The sequence below is a fragment of the Nasonia vitripennis genome, chromosome 4, assembly GCF_009193385.2.
Source record: "Nasonia vitripennis strain AsymCx chromosome 4, Nvit_psr_1.1, whole genome shotgun sequence".
Taxonomy (NCBI): domain Eukaryota; kingdom Metazoa; phylum Arthropoda; class Insecta; order Hymenoptera; family Pteromalidae; genus Nasonia; species Nasonia vitripennis.
The window spans coordinates 20,594,902-20,607,138 of NC_045760.1; the positions used below are offsets into that span (position 1 = coordinate 20,594,902).

The 12,237-nt window shown below is 48.0% G+C and overlaps 1 protein-coding gene across 2 annotated transcripts in view; it reads right to left on the reverse strand.

Annotated features, from left to right (window-relative positions):
- The window catches only part of LOC100121155 (neuroligin 3), a 279,197-nt gene that overhangs the window by 31,987 nt on the left and 234,973 nt on the right, over positions 1 to 12,237 (reverse strand). For both annotated transcript variants that reach the window (XM_016988579.3, XM_016988580.3), the window contains exons 3-5: positions 5,499 to 5,696; positions 1,698 to 1,810; positions 1,047 to 1,279 (exon numbers count right to left, since the gene is read on the reverse strand). In XM_016988579.3, coding sequence (XP_016844068.1) covers positions 1,047 to 1,279; positions 1,698 to 1,810; positions 5,499 to 5,696 — 544 coding nt within the window. The remainder of the gene's footprint in view (positions 1 to 1,046; positions 1,280 to 1,697; positions 1,811 to 5,498; positions 5,697 to 12,237) is intronic.

Here is a 12,237-nt window from a genome sequence, read left to right on the forward strand (position 1 = left end):
TTCACTCTCCTCGAATGCCTTATCAGCACTGCTCGAATTTCACAATTTTGTTCATGAACAATTGGTGCGTCAACTCGACGAATGAAGTAGTTAAATTTTCACTGTTACGAATTTCGGTTGCATACACACCGAGCGAAACGAAAACTCGAGCGGATTAATATTCGCCCCTCCATACATGCGAGAGAGTTAACCGTCACACGGTTTCGTCAACAATTTTTTTTCCCGCGCCATGTAGTCACGCCAACCAGCGCGGCAAAGCCGAGCTCGAGTGAGCGATGTGATTTCATTTCGCGGGCCGCGCGCAGCAAGTTTTCTAATTTCATACGCGCGCGCGCGCTCGTCGCTTTCTGAGCCGCCGCGTTTTTCATTTATTCGCGGCGAAGCCGCTGCTTAATCTTGCAAATCCGGCCGCGTGCGACTTCGAAAAGCCCAGGAGAGCGAAAGATTTGCGTATTCGAATTCCTCCCTCCCGCTGCAGCGGTTTTCCTTCTCCAGCTTCTTACGCCCGCTTTCTTTTTGCGCCGCCTCATTTTTTTCTGGCTTCCTGCGGACTCGCTCCGATGGTAATTTACGCCGCGTCGCTCGGGGGATCGTGTGCTCCGAGTCGCGTAAGAACAAGAACTTGTACACTTTTTTAATGGGCTGAGAGTAAGAAGAACTTTGATAGAATTGGAATAATTGATGCGGGGAGGGGAGAAGAATCGCGGAGGGAGGTGATCATCACGTAGAATTTATTATAATAGCATTAAAAGTTTGGCCGATTTTCTTGGGGAAGGACGATGTGAAAATAGAGTAATTCTGCGCTGCTTATTTGCCATAGTAGCCTGTCTGGCAAACGAAGGGAACGAGTGGTTTATACTGCGAGGCTGCTGGTGGCAGTTACTGATGGTGGATTAGCTTATTTTGAATGATCAGTCGCGCTAATATTTTTAACCATCTTGGCAGGGCTGGAAAGAATATTGATTTTTTACAACACAATAATGCCCGACTCATGCAACGCGATGTGACGAAACAGCGAAGCAAAGCTTATCTTAATTTAATCTCACCTCGACAGTTTGGCGACGACGTCCTTCCTCAGCAAAATGTTGTTGAGCGTGTTGATGGTGTCCACCTGAAGAGTGTAGTCCTGGTCCTCGGGTTCGCCGGGGTCGATGACCACGCCGTCGATGCTGGGACCGAAAGCCGGCGCGAACTCCAAGCCCTGCACCGGCACCGCCAACAGCGGGGCCAGCGGCACGTCCCTCAGGCACTTGAGCAGCGCCTGCGAGTCTCCCGTCGACTTGGCCACCGAGAGAGACAGAGTACGACGGTTAAATACACACGCGCGGCCCTGCTTTTAATGTCTCGGGCTTGTTTCGTGCAGCGCGGGATGGATGGAACATGGCGGAATGTGCTTCGGGCAAATGAGCCGGGTGAGCCCGGGGAGCGAGTGTGGAAGTAATGCGATGCCGGCTGTTATTTCGCGACTGCTCGGATTCGAATGAAGCGTGATTTTAATTGGCCTTTCTCGGCCGAGCGATGATCGAGCCGTTCTCAAATAAGCAGTATTCGCAGACGCGAAGGAACGGAACGGAAGAAGTTAATACTGGAAAGCCGCGAAATCTTTTCAAATTATGCGAGAACAAAGAGCGGCGCACGTGCACGCGAAGGAGCGGAGTGGAATGAAAAGTGGAAAGGAGAGAAGGGCCATTACTCACCGAACAATTGAGATTCTTGGCGACCTGAGTCGCGTAATTGGCGGCGCCCCTTATCAGGGCCCAGGGCGAGAGCGCGCTACCCGACATCAGGACGCCTCGGTGGAACAGCAGACCTGCAATAACGAGAGGGTAGGGCGAACGAATTATGTCCGGCTGTCGGTGCAGCGAGCGGGAGCGATTACAGCTATTGCCGCAGTATCGCTTACGTCACAGATGTGCGATGGGGCTTTATAAAAGATTTTTCGCTGTTCTTCTATCTAAACGTCGTATTTTTCTTTTCTGACGAGACGCCTTGAGAGGAGCTCGTTTCGATTTCGCTTCGCTTCTTCCGACAAGGTATCTTTCAGGTCTCAATCATCGTATTTCGCGCCACACCACTATTCCAATGAGTTGCCTACCATGTTGGGGCGCAAAATTCAAATGTTCGATTGATAAAGCTCAGCCAACGGTAAAAGACGTTTCTTAAACCCAAACGCGATAATATTCCAATTTCCAATTGGAGAACGTTGCACCGCGGCCTAAATTATATGCCTTCGATGGAGCTCCTTCGGTCGTAGCAGACTATGATTACACCGGGGTACGTTAGGTCTCTCGCGGCAGCATAATGCCGCTGAGTCGATTAACCGCGCACAGCTCGTAGAGACAGCGAGCTGCCCGCTGCGTCGCGCAATTTTGCGCGCGAGTTTCACGCTATTCGACATCGAGTCTCTGTTCTGCAGTACCTTGCGCCTCTGGACTCATTATTGTCGCTGTTAGTCGAGCTTGTTACAGAGCCTAATTTTGAGGATGCGTCTCTTGGATTTTAGAATGTCGAAGTGTATCGGCCTTTTTAATTTCGGCGGAGATTCTGTTATTTTCCTTCGATCGATTCCAACTATCTGATATTTTAAACATCATAAAAATTGGATTGGAGACGGACGGGTAACGCGAGCAGTGCGAAGACCTTTTAGGTAAGATGGGAGAAATCGCGACGATTCAACTTGTTTGAAAAATATTTGAATTTATTCAACTGCTTTTCACGTAGGATGCAAAGTAAATATAGAAAAAAGCAATCAGTCTTTGCGGTATTTCAATAGTATTCGAACTCTCACAGCGAAAGCTTAATTGTCTCTAGAGTTCATTCGTTTGAAACGATCGCGTTTATCCGTTCAGAAATTGAAGTCATGCATCATAATATATTTATCGAAATTAACCGAGATGAAAACGCTGAAATAATGTTCAGTCTCCGGATTGGCTTGCCAATAAACACAATAAATCGAAAAACTTGTTAACATTTCTTTCAGGATAGCAGGTCGAAAGAATTCAAAGAATCAAAAATACCCGAGCAACTTCCCCCCTCGGAGATAAGCTCCGAGGTTCATAAAATAAACACGATTCCCGGTTGCCGGCTAACCATCGGTCTACTTAACTCCACGAATGCCTTAAACAATCCTCATCGAAGCTCCCAATTAATCCGTCCGGCTGCGCTTCCGATGCCCCATTCGGCCGGGCCATACGACTCTGCCCGGTGCCTTGCATTATACAGCGGACCAGAGCTGCAGAGCCAGAGGCACTCGAAAGCCTCTTGGCTGACGGCCCCGCTCGTTATCCCTGCGTGCCGGCTAAACTTGCATAATCGTATACCTATACCACACTCGGACGCGCTTCGATTTTATACGAGATGCAGCGACAGAGCTCGCTTTATACGCTCGGCTTTTTGCCGCCCAGCGAACCGCTCCCGAGTCATAAAAATTTCCAGCCGGATGATGGATCGCCTGCGACCTGTTTACCTAGTTCCACCCTTGTCTCCTCGATTCGCGATTCGTTGCATAGCTGACAGAGTTGTGAGAAGTAATTAATTTTGGGCGAATATCGCGCTGGCCCGAGACGCCTTTGCGCAGAGATTTTCAAGCTGACGCCGCACTGATACGGAAAACAACGAGCAGAAATTGGAGCCCAAGGGCATGCACGGCTGTGGAGAGAAATTTTATCGGAGAACATGGCAGCTAGAGCGCAGTTTGCTCATCCCCAACGGCCTATAGCCCGCCGACCCGGCCGTGCAGTGAGTAAACGCGTAAATTTAATTATCCCCTTTTCCATCCCTCTAAAGCATCGCCGCTAAACGTTCCTACTCTCGCGAAAGACTGCACTTTTGCGCAACAAAAAGCCGGCGAGAGAAGCGGAAGCGGCTCGCTCTTCTGAGAGCTGATGCAAAGAGCGGATGGAATACGCGTGCGCGAGAGGGAGGAGAGGCTCTCGGGCTGCACAGCAGCACAACGGATAGCCGCAGAGTTAAGCCGCGCGGTCAAAGATCCGATGCGTGTACGGGGGTGAATGCAATTTCGTCCGGTATTTATTGCGGACTGCATTCCTCGAGTCCACTCGAATTGGTGCCGATGTTAATTATTTCGCGGGCTCGGGCTATTCTGTGCAGGGGAGCTTTATTCTTATTGTATGCTCCCTTAATCGAGTTTCTTGCTTGGAGAACGAGCTCTGCCTAGTGCCTTGCACCGCTATAATATATTATAGAGTCTGCGTAACGGAATGTTGATATTTTGTATTCGAAACAACTATTCGAGTCTCGTTATTGCAGCCCCTTTACTAAGTCCTCGGATTTCGAAGAATCACTATCAGCCCTGCTTGTACGGAGTCTCTTTCGAAATTCGTGTTCTCGAAAAACGAGCGATTCAAGGATGCTGCAGACACGAGTGCGCTCGCAGAGGAAATGAGGCTCTTTGTTCACGACTAACTTCAATTTCTCTGAAACGGATTCGTGGAGTTTTCAGAAAAACGCCCTTTATTTCCCAGTTGCATGAAATATCGTGCTCCGACTTTTTCACGTATGGCACCTTTTTTATCAAAGGTGCGTAGCGCGGTCGTTCGGAGAAGAGCTTAAATTAAAGATTCGTAGAAACGGAAGTTCTCCCGTGCGAGAGCTGCCCATGGACTCGATGGTGTACAGCAGGGGCTTCGCTTGCGACGGTGAGCTCGCTCGCCCGGGGGAGCGGCAACCGATACACCACAGGGCGTTGGCCATTCCGCGAGTCTGGGACGACGAGTCGAGCAATACATAGGAGTCGGCCCGCTGCCGGCCAGCTCATTCCGGCCGCCTCGTTGCCGAACTTCCGCGCGTGTTTCATTGATGCGCGCGCTGTCCGAGCGACTGGACTTACATCTATTTTATATATATATATATATATATATATATATATAGGCCTGCATGCGCCGCAGCTGTAGCCGCAGACGCGAGTGCGCTGGACATGTGTGTCGGGATCGATAGACGATATATACTCGCGAGAGATGCTCCTGCGCGCGGCTGGCGGTTGGCCGTTGGCAAGCGCCGGCCGGGCGCACTTCAGGACGGGAGTTACGACTTATTTGTCGCTCGTTTCGATGTTTGACCTTTCGCACGCGGTAATCTGCAGCATAACGCATCCGAGCGAGTGACGAAGTGCCTCGGCTGTTTTTGGCTCGCGCGTTTTCCAAAATTATACGGATGCGGAGCGTTAAGTGCTCGGCTCGGGTCTGACACGCCGAAGGCATCGAGGTGTCGCTTCTTGCCGCATCCGCGTGAATGAGGAAAAATTAAATTTTTGACCTGCTAATGGATCCCGAAGTTTGTAATTAGTTAGCTTTCGGGCATTTTAGCACATATAATTGCGGTTTCTCATTTCCATAGGATGCCAAGAAACGCTCCAATCAAAGCTCTCATCAGCGGAAGGACAAAGTTCGATAGCCCGCAATTAGCGCAGTTAGCGCGCATCCGCAAGTGAAAAAGCTGCGGGGGAAGCGCGGAGTAACGAGGGTCGTAATGGCACTCACCGTCCGGCACTGCCCGACTGGTCATGAGGAAGTTGACGCAAGCGGCGCCGGTCCCGTGTCCGACCAGCGTCACGTTCTTCGGATCGCCGCCGAAATAGGCGATGTTCTCCTGGACCCAGTGCAGCGCCGCGATCTGGTCCATCAGTCCGTAATTCGCCGGCGAGCGTAAGTGCGAGTCCGTGTTGACGTTCAGAAAGCCTGCAATCAAAATGTAACAGTCGAATTACGTTGCCGCTGATACGCATTAGTGGGCCGTGCCGCTTGTTATTTCGAGATGGGGCTAGGCAGAGAGGATTACGGGGATGTCGCTTCGCGGGCGATTAGGCGAAAATAACGGATGCTGATCGAGCGCTTCGCTCCTGTATACGCACAGCCTCGCGTTGCGCTCCGACTGACGGGATTTTCAGTCACGCTGCGATGCTCCGCAAGGTAATCGCTCGGGCCTGATTTGCCAAGTCGGGCGAAATTGAGACGGATGCGCCTGCTATCGATTTCTTTGCTTCGGCTCGAAACTTGTGCCATATCGGTTGCCAAGTCTATATTATATGATGAGCAAGACAGCGCGAGTTTCGGCCGACCGCGATATTCGAATCGCGCATATAGTTTCCCGAAAAAAGGCAAAAAATCCCCCAGCACGATAAATCGGGGAAAAACAATGGATGCGGGAATACCGCTCGCGACAAAAAAGCCGTTTCATAAAAGTCTGATTTATATCGGCGGCTATGCAAGCCCGATATTTTAAAAGAGCGGGATTTCAGGCATTTCGCGATTCTCCATATCCAAAGAAGGCACTAAATAACGCCCAAATTCCCGGCAAGGATTTCTATTTCCCGACAGCCGCATTCGACGCGGCCGCAAGCCCACCGACACCCGCAGCGCACATACGGCTAGACGTGTAACAATACTGCAGTCGTGCGCGCGGCTCGGCGGAATTCATATCCTCCTGCCATTGTTTCGACTTTTCTCCTGGACGGCCCTGCACATACGTATACATATTTCTCGCGCGTTCTTTTGTTGCCTTCCTTCGCTTCTTCTTCGCCTCTTTACACATACTGACTTCGACTCGCCGCTGCTCGGATGATTCATGCATCCAATATATAGCGCGGCGTTATACTCTGAATAAATAATCGCTCGCACAGCGCCGGTGAGTCGTGACGCTACAGAAGCTTCGGGATAATTCTTGATTTTACGGGGCTGCAATCTGTGCATGATCAATCTGCCCATATGGCTGGGTTGTAAGGGATTTTGGTTTGCGAAGCTGCTCTTTCATCGGCTGAATTTCGATCGCTATCGTGAAACTGCCGGGCACTCGGTGTTTAGTTGAACAATGTTTAAGAATATAGAGGCACAGTAAGAGGTGTACGCACTGGTGGTAATTAAAGTCATGCATATCGCATTATGCAGATATCCATTTTCAGGACCGCGCTAAATACATGTACTAGCCCTTTAACACTAAAAATTAATGCGTGTTTGGTCGGAGAAAATAATATGTCGCCTGAATGAAACGAACGGGTATAGTAATGAAAATACTCTAACCCACGATTCACTCACGTGAAGTGCTGAACGTTTTTGAAATGGTGCAGCCTGATTGGTTAGTTTCTGCAAATTGAGAGCTCTGATTGACGCATTTCTAAAAACGTTCGACTTAAAGCAACTATCACCGAATTCCTTTAAACCGGAAGACACATTCTCCGTAATACTACACTTGTGTGCATATTTATCAATGATTAATAAACTATCCATGATTAATATGGTTTTTGATAGGATACCGCATGCTATTATCAATATTTGCTATCGTTTTAATAATCATGTACGCGCATGTAACGTACTTTCAACTCCAACATTAACCTGCTTTAATATTTCAATTTAAATTGGCATGCATATGTGATAGCTTTAATCCCAAGCATTGTTATTTTCAAATTTTAGTTAGCGAACTTCATTATACATATTAACAACCGGATTTGCTCATCATTGAGTTCGTATTAAAGATATAATAAAAAATAAGAATCTCACAGTGCCAAGTAGTTTTCTAGGTTGCCTATAGTTTAAGGTCGGAGGTTTAGGTTTAAGAAGTTTAGAATTGTTTAAGATATTTGGATATGAGACTTTAGTTTGGGAAATACATATATCGGGTAGCAGATCGTTTGTTGGGCGGCGGAGGTAGAACTTGAACAAGTCTTTGGTTTCGGCGCAGAATGTGGCGGCGAACGCGTTGTCTGAAGGTAAACGTGAATTTGGAAACGGCCAGCCATTTTCGGGAGACCTATGCAGCATCGAGCAGGCATGGGGTGTCCAGAGAGATGGAAACAATCATAAATTAATGTCTTTTCCCTCAACCACCTTCTCTCGGAGTTGGAGCACGCTATCAGATCGGCGTTTTGTCCCGGCGCCTAGAGTGCTCGCTCGCACTTACAATGGCCCTTTTATTTCGTTCAAAAACTCCCTCGCAGCCGACGAAAAAGCCAAAGAAGACCGCGCGAGAGTGAACGGAAGCCATCAAGGGGGTGGAAATATTCGTGTAGCTACTCGAGCGATTTGTTTTGCATGAGCCGCGCACAACAAGCCTCGAGAGCGAGCGCTAGTCATTACAACGTACAATGTCACTCGACGCGGGCTTTTGCGTGCGAGTGAGAGCTCGGCTTCCGGGAAAGGGCAGAATGATTGATCGATCGATTCTCTTTGCGCCGAGTAAATGCAACCGATGAGATCCGCCTTCCTCCGACGGAAAGATAAGAATTTATGGAATTTTAATGCGCGGCCGAGAGGAGGCAAATGGGGCAGACGATGTCGGAGCTAGTAAAAATGTAAACAGCCTGGCTCAACATGTAACGAGCTTCGCATGAGCCGTTACGGGAAGATTGCCTTATCGATTATTATGGGTTTGTAAAGCTGCTGTAAACGCTTGTTCCCGAGCAGGTATATGTGTTATACCGTTTCATATACCCCCACAACAAGCATCGCCGCCCTTACAAGGGAGTACGTTTCAATTTATCTCCTTGTATAAGGAGGCAAGCACCCGCGCGCGACTGATGCTGGAGCCTCCGAAATCTCCGGGGCGAAAAATGAAGGCTCCGCAGCGCGCACGCCTCGGCTACTCGAAATGGTCAATTTGGCTCTAAAAATTCCAGCAACTCGGTTATACGAGCGAGATAAAGAGTCTCGGCCAGCGCGGCGACACCGAGTAAATTTGTTCGGGAAAAATATGACGATATCTCGAGCCACCCGGCCGCCGGCTCTCCCTCTCTCCTCTCGCTCTCTCGCTCTTCGTCTTTCGAGCTCTGAGGCGACGGACGCGAAGTGGCAATCTTCTTCCGCTCTTCCGCGAGCGCGCGCTCGACGAGAGGAACAGTGCAGCAGGGTCGAAGTCGTTAATTTCTTACCCGCGCGCCTCGGCTGGCTCTTGGTTGTTTTTTACGGGAGGGCCGTATGGAGGTGCTTTTTGCAGCGGCGCGCACTTCCGCTTCCGGGGGGATCAGCTGGCTGGTGATTGATAAGTTGGAGGGAGTCAGCCGCGCGCGCCTGGATTATCGTTCTTATTAAGCGATATATTATGTATAATTTCGAGATGATGATGGCGGCTCGAGATAATCGGATTCTCTGATGTGAATCCGCGCGCCGCTTCCGTGGCGTTTGAATATTCAGGCAGAGCCGGCCTTCGAAAATACGACTCGGCTTCGCGTGAATTACGTCCACCGTTGCGTGATTGTCCGTTGTGCAGACACGCGCGCGTCCCGCGGAAAAAAAAACAGCGCTCTCGCGTCGGGAAAAAAGTAAACCGGGTCAAAGCGTACGAGGCGGCGACTGCAGTGGCAGCGCTGTAACCGAAGTTTAATTGAAATTTTCCCAGTGAATCACCTGCAAACAAGCGTCGCCGCGCAAAGCGACAACGGGAAAAAACGAGCCGCTAAACAAAAGCGCGCCTCATAAGCGACAAAGAAACGGCGAAAAAATAAAAAAGCGCGCTCGCTTTAAAAAAGCTCCCTCGTATTTCAGCGGTTAGCCCGAGCGCCGGTTCGAATAAAAAAGTGCGCGAAATTCGCGATTTTTTCCGTCAAGGCGACGGATGTGTCGCGCGTTTGAAAAACGCCTTCCGACGCGCGCTTCCTGAGCGGCCCCTGTCCTGTACACACGCTCGCGTATAGCCCTTCGCGGCTCTGCGTGTGCGCCGCTCTGCTGGGAGAAGCATTAATTCAAATTTTCCGGAATTCGGTAGCGCGGCACTGCGCCGGCGACTATTGTTCGTTTCGACACAATCGTTGCTCTCGTTCTCTTTGTGCGTGACGCTGCGGCAGCCTCTGCGGTCTCTCCGTGAGAGTTTCTTTTGACCAGATTTCAACGGATTCGCTGCATTGCGCACCGCTCTTTGTCCGCCGGCAGGATCTAGCTTTATTCTACTCAAAATCGATTTTGGAGCTTCGTTTCGGAGCTTCGTTTCGATCGAGAACTACTGTGATCATCGAACGTTTTCGCGTACGACGATAGATAATAAAATGGACGACAAAATCCGAAGTGGGTCGAAAATTCGAAATCCCCAATTTGCCCCCTTTCCCGCGTGTATCACTTCCTCTTCTCGCCAAACCACATGTAGAGGGCATATCGAGAGATCTCTCAATCTCCCGCTCGTCCTTTGTCTCATTTTTTCCCCGCTTCTCTCCTTCCGGGGCAGCCCACGTCTTCTCCGTCAGCCACGGTCGAGAACTATTTTGTCAATGGCGCTACACTCGGCTTCCGCAGTGGAAGTGAAAAAGTTGCCCCCATCGGCGACTCGGGAAAATTGCTCGGGGAGATGTGCCGCGTTGCAGAAATTAGGTTCTTGCTGTGTAGGTCGAGTTCACCTCTGCGTTACGTTATCTTCCATTTTTGACGAGAGCACGAACGAGAGAGAAGCATATTTATCGTACGCAATCAGTATCTTTTGAATTTACTTTTCAATTATCCGACCGTACACTGAGAAAACTAGATATTAAAATTTACTACATATGCAGGAAAAATTACTATATTATATAGTAACGGACGGTTATACTTGCTTTGTATTAAATTTTACTATCTCAGATAGTAATTTCTATACTGAAATTAAATTTTTTAAAATTTAATTTTTTTTTTTGCTGGCCAATTTTACGCGCTTATTCGAACATGATTATTATTATTATTATTATTGATATTCAATGTTGTTAAGTGAAAGAAATAAACGAAAGAAAGAAATTTTTCTGCGGTGACGGGAATCGAACCTGGACCTCTGGAATGGGAGTCGAGCGCGCTGACCACTTACCCAAACAGTACTGTTATGTACTAAATTTCAAATCTGATATATTAATCATATTTACTCATGAGTCATTATAATAATAAATTAATAAATAATAGCAGCGAATGATATTTTATCACTTAATAATACGAGATAAACAAAGAATTATAGATTTTGGTCTCTGATTACTGCATAAATCAACTTTATAACCTCAAATTTTGGCACACGGAGAAATTCTTAAAATAATTTTCACTATATAATGTAGTAATTTCTAGTAAACACGTAACAAATTTTAATATAAGTATAAGTATAATATAAGTAACAATTTTTACTATGAATATAGTAAAAATCGTCATGGAGCGAGTATGACCTGCCGTTACTATCTAATATAGTAATTTTTCCTACATATGTAGTAAATTTTAATATATAGTTCTCTCAGGGTACGTAGAATTCCTTCAATGCGGAGTGGCTTTGCGCGAAATGATTATTCATGCAAATTACGAAGCTGCTTCCAGGAAAAAAAATTGATAATTCTGCTCTTTTTGAAGCAGCGAATCCGCAACTCGGATACCTTCACTTAAATTATTCACGCTTATAGTGTTTAGCACATTTGAAAAATGCTGGTCAGAGAAATGTAATTAAATTTTGTGCTCACTCCATACTTTCAGTGCAAAGCGCGTATATTTTGTTCTAGAAGTTAAAAATGGAATTATGATTTTCATCTCTGCAAAATAATTCCCACGAACTAACGGTATAATGAGCCTAGTTTCATAAATAGCGAAAAAGTCAATATTTACAGTAAACGCAGGGGATCTACGATAGCCCACCGCTGAAGAAAATCTTGGCGGATGAAGCAGCTTCTCGTTGTTAGGCAGTGTTCGCGCGATAAACAAGAACGAAAAATATTCGACAAAAAGCCTGCGAAGAGGCGGAATGTTGATTTCCTATTCGAAGCCATATCGCCTCGAAAAAGCAAACTACGATTTCATCCAGTTCCAATTAGCATCCCAAGCCACAGGCACTCCAGCAGCAGCAAAATCAGCGGCGCGCAATTCGCTTCTTTCCCCCGCTGGCATTAATTGGATAGGAATTCGATCGCAGCTCGGCAGGAAATTCCTCTCTCTCTCTCACTCTCTCTCTCTCTCTCTTTCTCTCTCGATCCTCACAATCACGCTCGACGAGTCTTATCGCAAGAACGTACGAGTGCATATGTACTCGCTATATCTTATGAATTCGTAATTGTCATAAATGTGCGCCTACATGCGCGACGAGCGCGCGCGCGAGAACTGCGGCGGCGGTCTCATTAACGCGAACGAACGAGCGACACCCGACGACGCTCGGATGGCTACATCCATCCGTTGCTGCGAGAGGCGCAGGGAGAGAAAGATGGGGGGGGGGGTGGAGCAAATAGTGGAAGAGATGAATTGATTGATCGCGCGGACGCCCGTGCCATTGTACCGAAGCGCACACGTACGTGTCTGCGTAGCTGTGAATTTA